General features: G+C 44.1%; 2 protein-coding genes across 3 annotated transcripts; one reads left to right on the forward strand and one right to left on the reverse strand.

The window, feature by feature from the left end:
• Window positions 1-495: 495 nt before the first annotated feature.
• On the forward strand, window positions 496-3,428 carry eif3g (eukaryotic translation initiation factor 3, subunit G). Of its 2 annotated transcripts, none has more exons than XM_086186390.1 (10): window positions 496-606; window positions 710-756; window positions 1,343-1,434; window positions 1,648-1,707; window positions 1,793-1,897; window positions 2,014-2,209; window positions 2,306-2,422; window positions 2,592-2,728; window positions 3,124-3,230; window positions 3,319-3,428. In XM_086186390.1, exons 1-10 carry the CDS (start codon window positions 584-586, stop codon window positions 3,332-3,334), a joined length of 900 nt encoding a protein of 299 aa, XP_086042516.1. In that variant the 5' UTR covers window positions 496-583; the 3' UTR covers window positions 3,335-3,428. The 2 variants fall into 2 exon arrangements, with proteins under 2 accessions (XP_086042516.1, XP_086042517.1); XM_086186391.1 differs by having other exon boundaries at window positions 2,306-2,416.
• A 1,546-nt stretch (window positions 3,429-4,974) lies between these two features.
• dnmt1 (DNA (cytosine-5-)-methyltransferase 1) lies at window positions 4,975-16,371 on the reverse strand. The gene is made up of 34 exons (XM_086184213.1): window positions 16,183-16,371; window positions 15,692-15,728; window positions 15,174-15,281; window positions 14,854-15,088; window positions 14,678-14,750; window positions 14,470-14,554; window positions 14,336-14,376; window positions 14,200-14,254; window positions 14,030-14,113; window positions 13,836-13,945; window positions 13,568-13,686; window positions 12,958-13,050; window positions 12,721-12,872; window positions 12,255-12,442; window positions 10,958-11,141; window positions 10,771-10,868; window positions 10,458-10,605; window positions 10,241-10,356; window positions 9,934-10,135; window positions 9,697-9,830; window positions 9,434-9,610; window positions 9,133-9,357; window positions 8,860-9,052; window positions 8,635-8,725; window positions 8,407-8,544; window positions 8,050-8,332; window positions 7,802-7,943; window positions 7,317-7,483; window positions 7,061-7,238; window positions 6,783-6,978; window positions 6,533-6,696; window positions 6,327-6,443; window positions 5,382-5,475; window positions 4,975-5,306 (listed from the first exon to the last, which is right to left on the reverse strand). Exons 1-34 carry the CDS (start codon window positions 16,227-16,229, stop codon window positions 5,269-5,271), a joined length of 4,512 nt encoding a protein of 1,503 aa, XP_086040339.1. The 5' UTR covers window positions 16,230-16,371; the 3' UTR covers window positions 4,975-5,268.
• Between the last annotated feature and the right edge of the window lie 1,072 nt (window positions 16,372-17,443).

A 17,443-nucleotide genomic window follows, 5' to 3' on the forward strand; every position in this document is an offset into this window, starting at 1 on the left:
TACCTAAAATACTGTGGGCTTTGAAATTCATATGATTTTTCCATGACCTTTTGGTGGGTCCTTAGGGTTGGTAAGGTTAAAGTTAGATATTTTGCATATTTTTGTTCTGGGCACAGCACCAGTGGGCCATGTTTTTGTCCCTCACTTGTACCAAAATTCAACAAAATGCACAAAATTCTGACAACGTGAAGAATTTTGATGAACAATGGTGATGGTGATTCCTTTGAAATCACCATCGATTCCTCTGCAATCACCATTGTCGCAAAATAGTTTTGTCTACAAGACATAAAGTTAAACTCCTTTTTAAATTTCCATTCTTCATCCTCCGTCGTAGGCGCAGCCAAATTTCCCACATTATCAAGCAAAACATTCCTTTGGTTTACATCAAAATTCCACTTTTAAATAAATAAATATTTGTTAGGAGCTTGGTTTAATTAAAAGGGCAGTATCTTATTTTGAAACCGAACCTTTAATAGGTGCTGTGCCTTTATTGTGAAGTTCATGTGCCGGAAGTCGGTGTTTGTGGCGGCTTCCCTCTCGGTGCTACACTCTATACGGTCCTGGAGCTAAGCTAGCCGAGAGGATGCCGTCGAACGAATACGACGAGTGAGTTTTTTTTTATGTATTCTCGTTTACCTCATAAACTTTCAACGATACCTGCCGACTTTCCTGGATGTAACCGCGTGTGTGTGTGTAAATCTTTCCCCAGCTCCAAGCCCAGCTGGGCGGACCAAGTCGAGGAGGAAGGCGATGAAGGTAAAGCGCTCGTTAGCTTCTATTAGCACGGCGCCTGTAGCCTGGTGTCCGCTGGATGAGGCCGGTTCGGCCGCTAGCAATTCCACGTGGTTCTCCTACGTATAACACGAGTCTGGATGAAGTTTGATACGAGATGTTTATCATAACAATATCGCGAGAATACCGTTGTTTAGTTGCTTTTAGCTGACAATGATAACTTTCTGATCATGTATACATGGACAGATGCTTCGGTCTGTGCATAGTGACGTTAGCAGGGGCGTTCATATGGAACGGCTAACGTCAATTTAGCAAATAAGCAATGTGGCACTAGATATTTAACGTAATGCAGGACTTCAATTAATATTTGAGGTTGTTTAAACATTTACATAAATGTGCCTTCATTAGGACACATTGAATTCTGTTGGACAATACTATTAGATTTAGAAAAACAAATCTCTTGTGTTAAGTTCTGATGCTGTATAGGAACCGGGACCAGTTACCGCTGGCTAACCGTGAAATATGCTGTGATTGTCGGGGTAAATTGTCTTCAGCTTAACATTTCTTTTATCCAAGTCACATTTGAGTGAACATTTTAATCTTTTACCAGGGACACTGCCATCACCTAAGGAAACCATCAAAGGAAATATAAAAACTATCACAGAATACAAAATAGATGAGGAAGATGGAAAGAAGTTCAAGGTAATTTGTGTTTGTTCAGTGTTTTTTTAAGTGCTGTATTTGTTAATTTCCTTTCTTAATCATCTCAATGGATGAAAAGCTACTCAAGCTTTAAGTGACGTAGCGCCAAGTTCACAAAGAGTTTGATCCTACTGATGGGAAGCAAAACCTGTTGCTGTGAAAGTATTTATATTTTTTATAAATGTTGGCACGTGTCATCAATTTCATCCCCAGATTGTCCGGACGTTCAAGATCGAGACAAGAAAAGCCTCCAAAGCTGTTGCAAGGAGAAAGGTTGTTTTTTTTTTTAAGGAGATTCTAGTTGATGTGTTGTTCTCTGGAGTCATGTGACATTGAAGATATCGCTCTTTTCTCTCAGAACTGGAAGAAATTTGGTAACTCGGAGTTCGATGCGCCTGGTCCCAATGTTGCCACCACCACAGTCAGCGATGACGTCTTCATGACCTTCATTTCCAGCAAAGAGGTGAAGAACTGATTTGATCTGTCTCTGTTCAGTTTTTTCTGCCGGTCCCGCCACCGCGTGCTAGGGGTCTGATACACGCGCCTCTGTTACTGACTCCATCGACTTGCCTCTTGCAGGATTTGAATGCCCAAGACCAGGATGAGGATCCAATGAACAAACTGAAAGGACAAAAGATCGTGTCTTGCCGTATTTGCAAAGGCGACCATTGGACCACCCGCTGTCCGTACAAGGACACTCTGGGCCCCATGCAGAAAGAGCTGGCTGAGCAGCTGGGCCTGTCCACCGGAGACAAAGACAAGCCCGCTGGCTCTGGTACCAACCGTTCACATGATCTCGTTTGGATTTTCTGTCCAGTCAGAAACTTGCCTGCTCATGACTGATGTCCTGCTTGTCATCTGATTTCACCAGCGGAGCCAGAGCCGGCGCAGCCTGCGCAGAGCAAGACTGGCAAGTACGTGCCTCCGAGCCTGCGGGACGGAGGCACACGGCGAGGGGAGTCCATGCAGCCTAACCGCAGGGGTGGGTGTATGTGGCTTTACTTACTCACATCATTTCTGTTCTTGAGTCACTATGCAGCGACCTCTTTCAAATACAACCTTCTGTACTTTCAGACATCCCCATATTGCAAAATATTCTCCCGCGTTTTTAACGGCTTGTTTTTTGTTGTTATTTTTAAATCCTCGCCCACCGACAGCTGATGACAACGCCACCATCCGCGTGACCAACCTGTCCGAGGACACCCGTGAGACGGACTTGCAGGAGCTCTTCAGGCCATTTGGTTCCATCTCTAGAATCTATCTGGCAAAAGACAAGAACACAGGACAGTCAAAGGTCAGTGCTCACAGAAACGGTGTAAATGTGATCTTAAATCCTGTGTAGGGACGCAGTTTGGGGTTCTTAATGGCGATCTAGGATCTTTTTATAATGCTGGTTGTCTGCATAGTCTGATTCAATTTATTAAATCACAATTGCATCCTTTCTGAAGCTATTCAATCCAAATCCAGTTTAAAACCCTTAAATGTGATGAAAGTCGTCATGTGAATGGATGCGACTCCTGTAACTGGCGAATGGAGGAGAAACACAGAGCCGGGCAGCACCATTCACGACCCTTGGCGGACGTCCGTAGATCCACGCGACTTGATTTTAAGGCACCGATGTAATTTGGGGGATGGCTCAACGACGTCTGGACTGTTGTAAATGACAGCAGCTCACTTTGATTCCTGCAGGGCTTCGCCTTCATCAGCTTCCACCGTCGGGAGGACGCTGCCAGAGCCATTGCTGGAGTGTCAGGATTTGGATACGATCACCTTATTCTCAACGTTGAATGGGCCAAGTATGTTTTGTTTTTTAAACCAATGGCTTGAATGTCAAAACGGCGTTGTTCACTCCTGAAGCTAATCTTGTTTTAATTTTCTTCACAGACCGTCAAACAACTGAGGAATCCATCCAAATATTCCTTCAGATGCCAGGTTTTATTGTCGTGGTAAAATATGGCTGTTCATGAAATAAAGAGAATCAATGTTACAGTTGACTTAAGTGTATTTTTCTTTTAGTTTGTCTTGAAATTAACTCTGACTCAAACGCTCTATAAATCTATATTCAAGCCATAATTTTTTCCTGGTAAACGTTTAAAATAACTATTTATTTTTTGGTTATAGTGACCATTTCTCCATTTATTGTAACAGCTGATTGGTTAAATACACACTAGTTTTGCTGCATACTGACAAAACAGCTTTAAGTATGAAGGAGACTCTCCAGTGTACTCAGGTGATTCAGCTGGTGCTGGTTCCCACTAATTTTTTGGGCTACGGGGAGCAGGGAGGCCAAAAACATGGCGGCAGTGCCACTCGCAAGTGCATAACGGACTTCTTGACCAACAGGTCCCAGCGGGTGAAGCTTGGGAAGAACATTTCCAGCTCTAGGTCCACCAGTACCGGTTCCCCGCAGGGCTGTGTCCTGTCCCCACTGCTGTTCTCCATGTACACCAACAGCTGTGTTTCCCTCCGTCTGTCAAGCTCCTCAAGTTTGCGGACGATACCACCCTGGTTGGTCTCATCTCCAGAGGTGATGAGACAGCCTACAGGAGAGAGCGGCTGCAGGGTTGGTGTTGTACCAACAACTTGGAGCTTAATGCTCTTAAGACAGTGGAGATGGTGGTGGATTTCCACAAAGGCAGCCCCTCCTCCTCCCATCACACTGGGAGACACTCAGGTGACTCAGGTGGAGTCATGCCAGTTCCTTGGCATAACGATGTCTCGGGACCTGAACATCATGGCCCTCCTGAAGAAGGCCCAGCAGAGGCTGTTCTTCCTTCGGCAACTGAAGAGGTTCAGGATGCCGAGGCTCATGATGGTGCAGTTCTACACGGCGATTGTAGAGTCCATCCTCACGCACTCCATCCCCTGGTTCCCTGCTGCCAAAGACATCTCCAAGCTGCAGCGGGTGATTCGCTCTGCAGAGAGGGTGATTGGCCATCCTCTGCCCTCAAGTCCCTGCACCCCACCAGGGCACTGAAGAGGGCAAGGAAAATCATGGCTGACCCCTCCCACCCTGGCCACGGCCTCCTCACCCTGCTACTCTCTGGTAGAAGGTTGTGACTGCCAAAGGCCACGAAGGCCCGCCATAGAAAGTTCTTTCCCCTCTGCTACCAGACTCCTTAATGACTCTGGCTCCCCGTCCACCGTTGCCCCCTAGTGTCACCAGCACTACGTCACCGGGAACATTCTTGCACGACAAACTATAACTATGCACTTTGTATTTATTTTGATTACACTGTTGTCGTGTGCTTTTTTTCTTCGTGAAAAAAAAAAAGAAAATGAATGCACTCATGTTTAACGTCAAACCAAACTCCTATGTTTGTGCGACACAAATGGCAATAAAAGGTATCTGAATTGACATCTTATTTTTAAAGTGAACTTGGGAGATTCCTGCATGGCCTTTTCCTGAGGAACTCCAGCTGCGTTAGAGAATTGTGGACTAAAAAAAAAAAACAAACAAATAAAAAACACCCCAACCTTCAATCTGCGTGACTGTGAAAAGACGACTGAAATGCCCACTTTTAGGGTGAACTGTCCCTTTAATGCTTCACCGCCTGTCATTTTCTCAAATATCCACTTTGAAAACATACAAATGCTCCGATTCATAAGAGCTTTATTTGAAATATTACATATAAAAACTACATACAATTTATCCAACATTAGGTGAACGTCTCCCCAACGTCATGATTAAAAGCACATTTAAAACTCAACATGGAATGGCACTGCACAGAATGTCCACATGGCCACTAAGTGACACAGCTGAACGCCAGTCTATTCCAAAAGAGACTGACATCAGGATTAATGGAACCGATTCTTGTTGAGAGGAACAAATCACTAATCAGAGACCTCCAGCTTCTCTTGTTTGATGTTCTCTGTAGAGAAGAGACGCACGTTAGGATCAAGTATTAGTGACTTGTGATACGAGATTTCAGACCAACGAGAGTCACCTGATTCTTGTTCCCCCTTCACTCTCTCAATGACACACTTCTTAATCTCCAGGCCGATGGCCCTGGACAAAGGAGGCGGCACAGCGTTTCCAACCTGGAGGGCAACAACAGGTGAAGCGTTAAGTAAGGATAGGCCGATTATCAGTGCTGATATTCTGCACTTTGAGGCATATCGGCATCAGCCTTTAAAAATCCCACGGCCGATAAGAGACCAATTTACAACTGTTATTGTGGCTCTGATGCAGCCGCGCCTCTCTGTCTGCAGTCACTACTCTGTCTCCAGCACTATCCCCACCCACAGCACTGCTGGTTCGCAGTCCCTCCAGACGTGTCTGTTAATCACTTTAAACAAGGTTGCTGATAATATTGATAGGGAAATAGTCGTGATAACGGAAGTGTGTGTGTGTGTGTGTGTGTGTGTGAGAAAGAGTGAAATTCGGTTAGTTTGATTACAGGAAAGCATGTTGAGGGGATGGCTAGAGAATTATTTTACTTACTTTATAAAAACTTCAGGAAGCTTTTTTTTATTTCAATGTCCTGCACTTTGTTGGAACAAAATAACATTTCAGTGATATTGCAATTTTGGAAAACTGTTTACTTTAGCAAACTTTAGGGAGCTATTAATCAGTTTAAGTTTTCGTTTGATTTTGTAAGACATGCAGCTGAGCCTGGGAGCTTCCTGCACTTTGTTATAATTTCAAAAACCAAGATGTCTCTTTTTTCTACAATGGTTAATAAACGTATGCTCAAAGGCATTTAAACGCCATGGCTTCATTTCAGAGCAGCTTGCGTCATGAACAATGTACAAAGATTAAAACACTTGGTGATCCCTCAACTAGCCAAACTAGATGAAACAATAAGCACAGGGACACCATTTTGTGTTGTAGGCCAACCCAGAATTTAGCGCCACCATGGCTTCTTGCTGAAAATATGTGATTTGTTTACCTGTCGGTGCTTATCCAGAATGTTTCCAAAGAAGCGGTAGGTGTCTGGGAATCCCTGAGAGCGAGCACACTCCCTCACGCTGACCACTCGGTGTTGCTCAGGATGGAGGACACGGCCCTGGCATGAAGAAACAAGAATTGAAGATCCCCATTGAGCTGTCCCACGTTGCATTTCGCACCATCATTGCTTTTAACTTCCACGTGTACCTGCTTTCCCATCGGCTCAGGATTGGTGACGGTCGTGCTGAAGAAGCCGTCCCACTCCAACCGGCCGTAGAGTCCGGCCCAGTGATTGTGGCGGTTGCCGGTGTGAGGCAGACACCAGGGGATCAGGGTGTTAAACTGCCGGTCTGCAGGGTCGCAAGGCTTTCCTACAACACAGCATACATGTATCATTACACGTTTACGCTCATACACGCAGGCCTCATTTTTCAGATTCATGTCCAAAACTTCCTACCTCCTGCGCAAGTGCAGACGCCTCTGAGCGCACCAGTGCTGCTGCGTCCATTCTTTTTATCGGAGTGTGTGTACCGGAGTTTCTTGGTCATTGTGCCATCTTTCAGTCGAACCTCAATGTTGGGCAGATCCCTCCAGTCGGAGCCTGGAGCCAAGGGGATATGACGCATCCGCCCCTCAACCAGAGCACTCATGTCCTGAGAAGGTCATGGTCAGGCTTCTTGTTATACACTCATCTCAATCAGTTGTGCGCTGGTGAACAGTAAACCTACAGCTCACCTTGCAGATGTGATCTCGGAGGATTGGCTGGTACTGCGTTCCTCTGATCTGCCGTTGGAACCAAGACTGAGGCTCCCCATTGTAAGAGATCTCCAAAGCAGCAGCACCGTTACGAATCTCAGGCAGATCAGACATGGTGTCTCTGACTGTGATGGTCCTGTAGATTCCTCCGTTACCACTGCAAGAAGATGGGAGGTCATCAAATGTACACCGAGGAGTGTCTGAGGAGTGTGCATCCGTGGGACGTTTAGATTACCGCGTGACATTGCTGACGTATTTCTTCTCATCCACCACCACGCTCAGAGAGCACGCTCTGGGAGCAAACACATGCAGAGGCTCAGGGTAGCGTGGCAGCTTCTCTCCAGGAGCAGCAGCGAGGATGATGGCCCTGCGGCGGGTCTGGGCCACGCCATACTGTCCTGCCTGAGAGAAGTTAGAAGAGTCAATCATAAAGCCACAGAAAAGAAGGCGTTTGACCATTTCATAAATATTATCAAGTTTCATAAACATGAGCCAGATACACCGCACCAAGCTGTTAAGAGTTGAACCCACCAACCCACTGGTTAATACTCGTCCCCCTGTATTTTCAGCTGAAAGGTGGTTTTGGATGTGTAGTGACTCAGGTAACGCTCAGCGTGGTCAGACCTCATTCCCCTGGTCTTAAATGATCATACAGAGCGCCACACTATCTAGATGAGATGATTCTGCAGATGAGACAATACTTTGTTGTGTCAAACCCACCTGAAGGACACCAAAAGTGCACTGGTAGCCCATTCGCACAAGGCAGCGTAGAGTCAGCTTCAGGACCATGGAGCTTTTGAATGAGACAAAGTTCCTGACATTCTCCAGGAGGAAGAACTTGGGTCTGTAGTAGTCACAGTAACTGCAACAAAGAAAAGTTTCTCTCGGTGATATAACTGGGCCACACCGAACAGTAAAGCCGGTGATTCTCTCACAAATTTAGGAGCCTGCTCTCACAACCCACATACCTGAGATAGGAGACCACCAAAGAGTTCTTGAACTTCGAGTAAGTCCGTGAGTTGAAGCGGTTCATCCCACTGAAGCCTTGGCAAGGAGGTCCTCCACACAGCATTTCCACGTCACCCTTCTGAGGCAGCTTCTGTCCAAGGGAATTGGTCTTCTCACCGGACATCACCAGCTTCAGCAGGACGTTGCAGTCTTCAGTGAACACTGTAGTGCCGGGGTTGTTGAGCCTGAATGCCTGAGCTGCAGGCTCCCACATCTCTATGGCCCACTCGGTCTCAGAGACACCTAAGAGCAAGTCATGGTTGAGTTTTGATTTTTTTTTTTTTTTTTTACTTCATGGGTGGAATGGCACTATTTACCAGCCTGGTGGAAGCCTTCAGAAAGTCCTCCACAGCCAGAGAACACATCCAGTGTGCGATATTTGGGCACTTTAAAAGCCTGCAGTTCATTCTGATGGTCCTGCGGTTCCTGTACCGCTGCCTTCCCTTTGCCTTTACCTTTTAAAAAAAATAAAATCGGGGGAATAATATTACCAGTTGCCTAAATTTTAAAGAGAATGTATCAATCCTTCTTGTCATGTGTTTTACCTTTCCCTTTGCCCTTTCCTTTGCCTTTATGGACAGCAGAGCGAGCATAATTTGGAGGGTCTTCAAAGCTTTTTGCCTTGGCGTTATAAGCCTGAGATAAGAGAGTTAACACTGCCATGAAAATGTTTCAACACCTTCAAGGTTTAGCGCGACAATATATTAGCGTTCAATCAAGTTGACACACCAGCTGATACAACACCGTCTAAACAGGACTGACGTCTGTACCTCCAGAAAATAGAAGCGGTCGGGTCCACCACTGGAATACTCCTGGACCGGCTCATTCAGGTCTTCTCCGTATTCTACCTGACAGCGGCCGAGTACCTCAGACATGCTGACAGTCACTTCCTCATCACTCCAATAAAGCTGATTGATATCCGTGTGGTAACTGGCTTTGACACCTTTGTGAGTGTTCTCAGGCCTGGGGGAGGATAAAAGTGGTTCATTTAAGACTTTGATCTGCCATTTGTATCAGACTGTCTTAACTGTCGTCTATTTTACCTGTAGAACTTGTACAGCCGTAGTTTAACCTCTGACATGTCAGGTTTCCCGTTACTACGCCTGTGACTAAAGATCTCCTTGATGCGGCCAATGCGGAAGGGTTCAGGAGCATCTAGGTTTGATCCCTTGATGTAGTCTGAGGACTTCCTGTAATACTCTGGATACAAATCCTCATCGACATCTTCTTTCCTATGGGAGCGCTTCACTGGACTAGCAGGCTTCACACTGAAAGCACAGGACATAAGTAATGAGAATCAGAGCTTTCTTGTTTTCAGGAAGTTCAGTAAATTGGTTTACTCACCTGAAATTAAAGGCTTCAGGAGGCAGATAGACACTGTCTCCCACTCTGAACTGCTCCCCTTGAAAGCAGGCCAAAGCATACAGAGCCCGGGCGTCGTCTTCATCGTTGATCAGTTCAAATGCACGAGGCTTTTCCTGCTCCTCTCTCTCCTTTATCCTGACACAGCTGCCACAGAACCTGAGCACAAAAAACAGACCGTACTGACAACAATTGAGAAAAGAAGACTGATGATCACACCTGCAGAGGATGTGGGTGGGGCTTACTTGAACTTGCAGTCCTCTGATGGTGTGGTCTTGGGAGGCATCTCAAAGCGGGCAAAATCTGTATCGTACCAGAACTGATAGAAGAAACTCTTCCCGTCATCCTCAATTACCTTGATGTCAACATCCAAGCCACCCTGAAGGACAAAGAGTCAAATTAATAGAAGGAAAAAAAACAAAAAAACAAACAAACAAACAAAAAAAACACACTGAAATTAACCAACTGCAGAGTTGACATACCTCCATGAACCAGTTGTTAGACGGGGCCTTATACATGACATTGACTTTGCCTTGTACATAGTTGAGCAGCATGTCCTCACACTCATCCACGATGACCAGCTCCAGCGGATCAGAGGACTCTCCCAGCACCGTGTGAATCCCACGGAGGAACCAGTGGGCATGAAACATCTTCCCATTGTTGTCCTCCCACAGTGACGTGATCCTGGTAGGTTACATATAAATCATAGGTTAATACACGCCATTGGGACAAGAGGTGATTGAAAAAAAAAAAAAAAAAAGGAAAAAGAAAGGTTTACACGTGCCGTACCTGGCCAGATACAGAGGAATGGACGGGTCCTCTGATGACACAGAGACACAGTCTCCCACTTCCAGCACTTCATCATTCACACAGACCTTCTTGTAATACTGCTTCTTCCCCTCAGACTGAAGGCCATTAAAGAGACAGAGATGTGAAATTGGTCTGTGCCAGATTGTCACGTGTCAGCAAAATTAAAAAAAATCCACAAAGGGGATAAACCAGGTACCTGAATAGGGTCTCCGATCCATGTCAGTTTGCACTGGGTCTGCTTCTTTCTCTTAGCATGAGAAACCTTTTTCGACTTCTCCACTGGCACATCTTCCTCCTCAATGTTCTCATCATCCTCAGCCTCCTTTACAGCAAGGTTTGGGCATCTAAGCATGATTGGCAAAGCTGGAATCAAGGGCTATAGATAGATATACCGCGGCGCTGCAACAGTACATGTTAACTCGATTCTGTCAGGCACTGATGTTTCTAGGGTACAGTGCAGATAAACAAAACTTAGTGGAAAAACATCCAAAAAAGGTACAGACACTCACCGTCTCTGCTTGCAAGCCTGCTTGCTTTTGCCACTTCCTCCAAATTTGATCATGTCCTTGCAAGCTGCGCACTTGCCGCAGTCAGGAGATTGACAAACCTAAGACAAGAAATGTGGATTGCCTTTTATTGAGAGGTACAGAGTTTGCGAGGCAAAAACACTTGGGTTTCCCCATCAGAATCACTCACCTCACAGACACCACAACGCTGTCTTTTGAGCCCCCCGCTCTCTTTATCATTCTGCTCAATCTGATCAGAGAAGAAGGTATCAAAGATCTGGTAGACGAGCTTGGTTGTGGTCGCTTTAGTCGGCCCTTTACTGTCCTTCTCTATCTTTGTAGGGTGACGAATGGCTTGTCGTCTGGCAGCTCTCCTGTCAACATAGAAACGTTGGCATTCAGGAAGCGATCCGTTTGGTTTGGTACACACACCTGATGATATGTGGAGCAATGGCATTATGAAGCCCCTGGCCGTCAACACACCACAGCATCAGGCCATGCAATTTTAAAACAAGCAACTAAAACCAGACAGGCACAGTAAAAAGGTGTAAAATGCAGAGTTCCTGTTAGATGTGGCCAAGACAATTAATCTCAAACAATGTGGCCTTTGTCAAACAGTGTACAATGATTACCTGGCCAACTGAGTTGCTTTTCTGTTTCTTCATGCTCAGGTCTTATCCAGACCGTAATATTTTAAAGAGTTTTGGAGGTCAAGTGTCATTTCAGTCCGTTACAATGTCAATAAAAATGTGAAAAATATTTTTGGTGCAAATTTTGGACCTACATTTTAAGTCCTTGCCACCCCTACAACCAAGAATATACTTGAATTAAGCCCAATATATCCTGTATTTATACAAAGACTACCACCAGCTCCTTGTGGAACATGTAAAGGGAACTTGGGACTTAGAATAGTTACCTACAAGCCTGGCTCTAATGTGGGGGCATGTACTTTACAATTAACTGGACAACATCGGATAATCATTCATCCTCCACACTGTTGGGTTTGCTGCAGAAGGCCTTGGTTAGAAAGTCTAAACCTCAAAGACAAACCAATTTTATATATATATATAAAAAAAGGTGGCTTATTAGTTTCTAGCATGAACTCTGGTATGCTCATTTTGTCCATGTAGCTTCTAGATGCTTCTCACTACACACCACCATACAAGCTAAAGATGCATTCACATCAAGGCCTACCTACCAGTACAGCAGCATGCTGCAGTAGGGGATGTCAAAGGAGGGTTAGATAGACATTAGGGAGAACAAGAAGCAGTCACATAAGCAAAATTAAATGGACGTCAAATCCTAAGCTGCCAATGAAGAAACCAGGCAAAGCAAAGACTGAGAGTTTATGTAAATTAAATGTAGCATGTGCTCTATTCTACTGATAAAGTTTAGTTTTATGCATCAAAGCCCAGTGGTTCGGGACCTTTTCAAAACATCCAGCTGAGATTAGCTGAATTAAGGGGAGGACCAACATGTTCCTGTACCTTTTGCCCAGAGTGACTCCCGCCAGCTTGATCAGGTCTCTCATGCAGGGAGTGACGATGATGGGCTGCTCATCCGAGTCGCCGGCTTCATCGTAACTTTCGACCTGCTCCACCACAAACTGGGCGTGACGCAGCAGCGTGTCTTCAGTGAAGCAGTTGAAGTTTAGTCCTGCAGGAGGCACCGTTGTCTGAGGGCCGGAGGAACGAAGACAGTCAGGTTGTTGAGCCTCTGCACACTGATGAGTATCTCAACATTCACTGACATACCAATTAATGACCAGCTGACATCCTGAATTCATTATGAAACATGATGTCATACACAGCAATCAAGTCAAGCTCACCACTTCATTAGCATGATTTCTGTTTTCTTCTTAGCGGCTTCATGAATAGGACACAAGTGGAAAATTATGCTATGTAGGAGAAGTTGCCACTTGTGGCCCCCTGGGATACTTTGTCATGTCCTCACCTCGATCTTGTTGAGAAGGTCCTCATAAGTGGCATCGGGGTTTTTCTGGAGAAATTCCACCACGATCTTGCTCATATAGATTTTCTCCTGCATCAGTGCGAAAATGGGTGCGTATTCTTCACTGGGATGCATCAGGATATAATCAGCAAACGCTGCAATATTGGAGAAAAACTGTTAGAATGTGACGGGGGGGGGGGGGTTCAGTCAAATTTAATAAACGACAGCTTGACCTTTTACCTGTAGTGAAACCAATTAAAGCTTTTTCTCCACCATCAAACCCAGTGATCCACCAGGCGTTAATGGGTCCAAGCTTCTTGGCAGGAACACCCCCTAACGAGACAGTGAAAATACTCTGAGGTTTACATTCAGCTTATTTATGGCTCCAGCAAATTAAAAAACAAAACAATAACCAGCTCCCAGGCTAAAATGTCTACATCATTATTTTTAGAATAATGTCTCTTTTTCAGTGGTGAACCTGCAGATAATTATCACGAAGTCTGACGCACCCATACGCCTTATTTCAGCTCATTTACTCATTTGTTGCATTAATAGAAAGTTTCTTTAAATACTTTTGCACACAATCTGCTCTTCACCCTTTAGAGGCCAACTAATGAAAATAATTAAGCATTTGGTAACAAAAAAAACACAGAGATTTCACTCAGGAGCTAATAAAGAGACCCAAAACAGCACAAATTTAAATTCAGAGTGGAATCAAGTTAGACTCCAAATAAAAAGCATATTCACAATTACTGGATGTGAATAAAAGCCACTGCTTCCTAACAGATGAACCATTTTTGAAAGCCACCCACAGGAAACAGAAACAAAAAAAAGTTAACATGGGTCTCACCATCCAAGCAGGGGTTGTCATCGTAGATGGGTTTGACCACACAACTGAAGTAGAGCTCAACGTTCTTCTCAATCAGGCCAGAGTCAAAGGGACAAAGGTGGCCACGCTTGTCGTACACACTGCGAAGCAAAATAAAGTTGATGCTTTTACCGATGAGACCTCAAGAGCTGCAAAAATAAAAGCACTAACACGCCAACTGAATAAACCAATATCAACTAATTTTTATTTTTTTTTTTTTTTTTAAAGGCGCATCTTTGAGAAACTGCACCTGAAATTTGTAATCTTGTGCTGTGGCAGGTCCTCATAACTCTCAAATCCATCTTCGTTTGCGTCAAACAGGGAGAGGCGCTCATCTGTTAACATTTCTGGTTCATCCAGCTGAAAATAGTAGCAGAATTGTTCAGTCATTGTAAGTGAATCCATGACTCATCTTCACCACCTTCCACTTGTTTAAATTCTCACCGCAGTATCAGGATCTCCTTGAAAGAACTTGAGGTCAGAATCATCCAAGTATTGTCTGCAGTCTGGACATTTGGGGGGCGGGGTCTGCAAAAAAACAAAAGAAAAAAATTAAACATCTATACTGTGCATCAGAAACACGACTGACAGAGGTGAATAATCAAAAACTTTACTTTTGCAGCAGCAACAGCCTTTACAGTCGCACTCTTGGAATCTTCGGGAGCTGAGCTGTATCGAGAAACAGGATCAGTCAATGCACACCATTGCAATAATATTTAAATGTTTAAAAAAGAAAAAAAAAAGACTTACTTGTCATCAGAGTCCACCTTAAGACGTTTCTCCTCGCGAGACTACAAGAGATTCAAAAGAGTAATGATGTTGCTGGTGAAAGTTGAGAATTGTAGCAGTTCAATGACATTAAACCATCAATGACAGGGGCATACCTCCTCTAAATCCTCTTCCTGCTTTTTCAGCTCAGTTTGTCCATTAGTGGCTTCTCCATTCAGGTCTTCAGACTTGCGCTTTTGACTGCAACACAGATGTACGTTTTAAAACAGAAAATGCATACCTTGCACTCATGAAACCCTTTTTACTTGGTTAAAAACAAACAAAACAAAAAGTGAAAATGTAAAACAGTATTTATGTACGCACACTTTGGAGAACATTGACGTGATGGTAGGTTGTTTTCCACTGTTTCTTGTAACTCTGGTGCTGGCAGGAGACTCTGGAAAGAAGAGTTGTACCTCGATTAATGGGCAGCATTTAATTCTTTGTATCATTTCCGTTTTTAAAAACACAATTACAAATAAAGACTAATATGAGCTAACTTTTGGTGTCGGAGTTGAGCTTGCTCCTGCGTCCCCTCCCTTTAGCAGTTGGTGACTTCAGAGCCTCATCTTCCTCCTGTACATCCATGCTCGTGTCTTCATTATCTTCATCTTTGTGGGAACCATTTGTGAAGCCATTCATCTTTTCTTTCTGCTCACTATCATCAACATGTGAGCCATTTTCAAGATGAAGCTCTTTTCCCAACAAGGCTTTTACTTTAGAGATGTAGACCTCCTGCGGACAGGAGATTATGAATTGAAGAGCAACATAGTTGTAGAATATTGATGTTTCATTAATCTTAAAAAATGAGGGCACTAACCATTGAGATCTCAGAGCTTTTCATCTTTTCCTCAAGGTTGGTCAGTAAGTCCTGAGCATCAACATGCAGGAAGTCCTGCACCAGCCTGAGCTTCTCCTTCACATTATCCTAACATTAAGAACAGACAAATATCTTGTTAACAAAGCTTAACTGACCTTGAAAGTAAAAGGGAAAAAAAATACATGAATAAAAACCAAAGCACAAGCCTAAATCACTTGAAAAATACGAGACAAAAAGTATGTTTATTATGTAAACTACAAAATACCATTTGTTGACTGCTGCACAAGCATGTTTAAAAATCATACTTCTAAATGGTATCCCTCACAAGTGCAAAACCTGCAAACAAATTTGTGGGAAACTATACAAATACAATGATGACAGTCCTTGATTCACATTACAACTAAGCAAGGATATTCTTTACAGCCACAAAATCATGACCTGTGACCTCTAAATCCACCCAGTGTCAAAATAAGGACGACTGGACATGAACACCAGAAGCGTTGCTTCAACAAACTCACCTCGTCTGAAACTCCATCCTCGTCCAGCACCTGCAGCCTGTTAACAAAGAACATGTCAAAACATCGGCACGGCAAGACAGCCAGACTTCCCCAGAAACCACCAGCACGTAAACCACATACGAGCATTCACTAAACGCAACCGAAGTTAAGAGCAGCAAAGCCGAAAGCCAAACTTTCTCAGTGGCGCCAAATCCCAAGCGTTGCTCCAGCCACTAACATGCTAGGATGCTAGGACGCTAACAAGCTAGTAGCTCCATGAACTGTGCTAACGGTAACTGGGCACAGCATTGTTTCCGATGGTCAGGTGGCAGCATGCTAACGCTAGCCGCAGCGGGCTAGCAGCACGAGCAAAAGGTAAAGCGTCTCACGACAACCACAAAGACGGATGATTACAGTGGTTTTAGGCTTGTCATTTGCGTTAACTTGCGGCAGCAAGCTGCATGCATGCTACGTTGGACATTTTAGCACTAAGGTTAATGAAGACAATGTACCTTTTCCTGACATCCTCCGGCAGCGACAGGGAAGTCCTGGTTGGCATGCTAGACAGCTATATAAACGCGTAAGACAAAGAGATAAAAATGGCTTTAAAATCCGTTAAAACAGGGTAAAACCCGAAGTTGAGCAGACAGAGCAGCTGTCCTGTGCCTGCCGTTTCGTGGAATGGATGCTATATGCAATTCGCGCGTGCGGGCCGTCTTTTCGCGCGGAAACCCGGGTGTTGTGGACTGTACCATTACTGGGATCTTCGGGTGGCACGCATTCAATCGGGGATTATGTTACATCTATTTTTGATGCGTCTTTTGTAACGTGAAACACATCTCACAAAACAAGTTTATATAAACACATAACCATGATTTTCATCTGGTTGTATCTTAAAAATACAATTTAGCTGAAATAGAAAATACAATCGTCTTACCCCTACATTTTTCCAGGTGTTGTAGACAGCTGACCAAGCGGAAGCAATCTGAATGTTGTTTACTAATAGCATCTATCTCGTAAAGGACTGCGTATGGGTGGAATTTGCAGTTTGTGATTGTAAACATTTAATGTATGATACTATGCTTCAATTGCGAGTACAGTATAATTGTATACGTACATGGTTACAACGGTATATGACTTCTGGTGTAATATGTGTTTATGTGAAAGTTCCTGGCATTACTATTTCCGCGTCAATCCATTGTCCAGACAAATTTAGGGAAAAACAATATTAATTATCTCAGTGAAATAAAACAACCTCACTCCTGCAAGTTCAATCGACTTATCTAACCCAACTCTTCCCTAAGAAAATTCCATTACTAAAGATAATGGTGTTTTGATTATGTGTGGAGGGCTGTATATGACATTGGTTCAAAATTTTCCATAGTAAGTTGGGTAGTGGTCTGGAAAAGGTCATAGCTTATGATTCACATCATTTCCTCATTCATTAAACCATTGGGTAACCCCTCACGCCCTTTCCTGCTGAAAGAGACCATGCGTGACAAATATGTTAAAAATGTAAAAGTGATCACCAAGAGCCACTTTGCTATGATTTCCAGTGAGTGCTCCATTTTAGGAGACAACTGCACTCCCAACATGTTCATAGATGCCCCCTTACAGTACAACAGAGCTACAGGATCCCCTCATTCAGTTCCTCCGTTAATTTGTCAACTGTATGTTGACAGCCATTCTGCAGCGACTGATCTAACTGTATTTGGCAGAAAACATTCTTGATATAAATTAGCTATGTAGCAATTTCACCACTAGGTGGCACCA

Source organism: Aulostomus chinensis, chromosome 18 (genome assembly GCF_037954235.1).
Source record: "Aulostomus chinensis isolate RoL2024-O1b breed Wild chromosome 18, RoL_Achi_v1.0, whole genome shotgun sequence".
Lineage (NCBI taxonomy): Eukaryota > Metazoa > Chordata > Actinopteri > Syngnathiformes > Aulostomidae > Aulostomus > Aulostomus chinensis.

Bases quoted from the DNA above. Each gene is read 5' to 3' on its own strand.
- eif3g (XM_086186390.1), top strand. From the start codon at position 584: ATGCCGTCGAACGAATACGACGA. The intron at 757-1,342 runs GTAAAGCGCTCG...ATCTTTTACCAG, and splicing joins CGAGGAGGAAGGCGATGAAG to GGACACTGCCATCACCTAAG. The intron at 1,898-2,013 runs GTGAAGAACTGA...TGCCTCTTGCAG, and splicing joins CCTTCATTTCCAGCAAAGAG to GATTTGAATGCCCAAGACCA.
- dnmt1 (XM_086184213.1), bottom strand. From the start codon at position 16,229: ATGCCAACCAGGACTTCCCTGTCGCTGCCGGAGGATGTCAGGAAAAG. The intron at 12,873-12,957 runs GTAAAAGGTCAA...CCAATATTGCAG, and splicing joins TTTAATTGGTTTCACTACAG to CGTTTGCTGATTATATCCTG. The intron at 11,142-12,254 runs GTACAGGAACAT...CTATGTTGACAG, and splicing joins GGAGTCACTCTGGGCAAAAG to GAGAGCTGCCAGACGACAAG.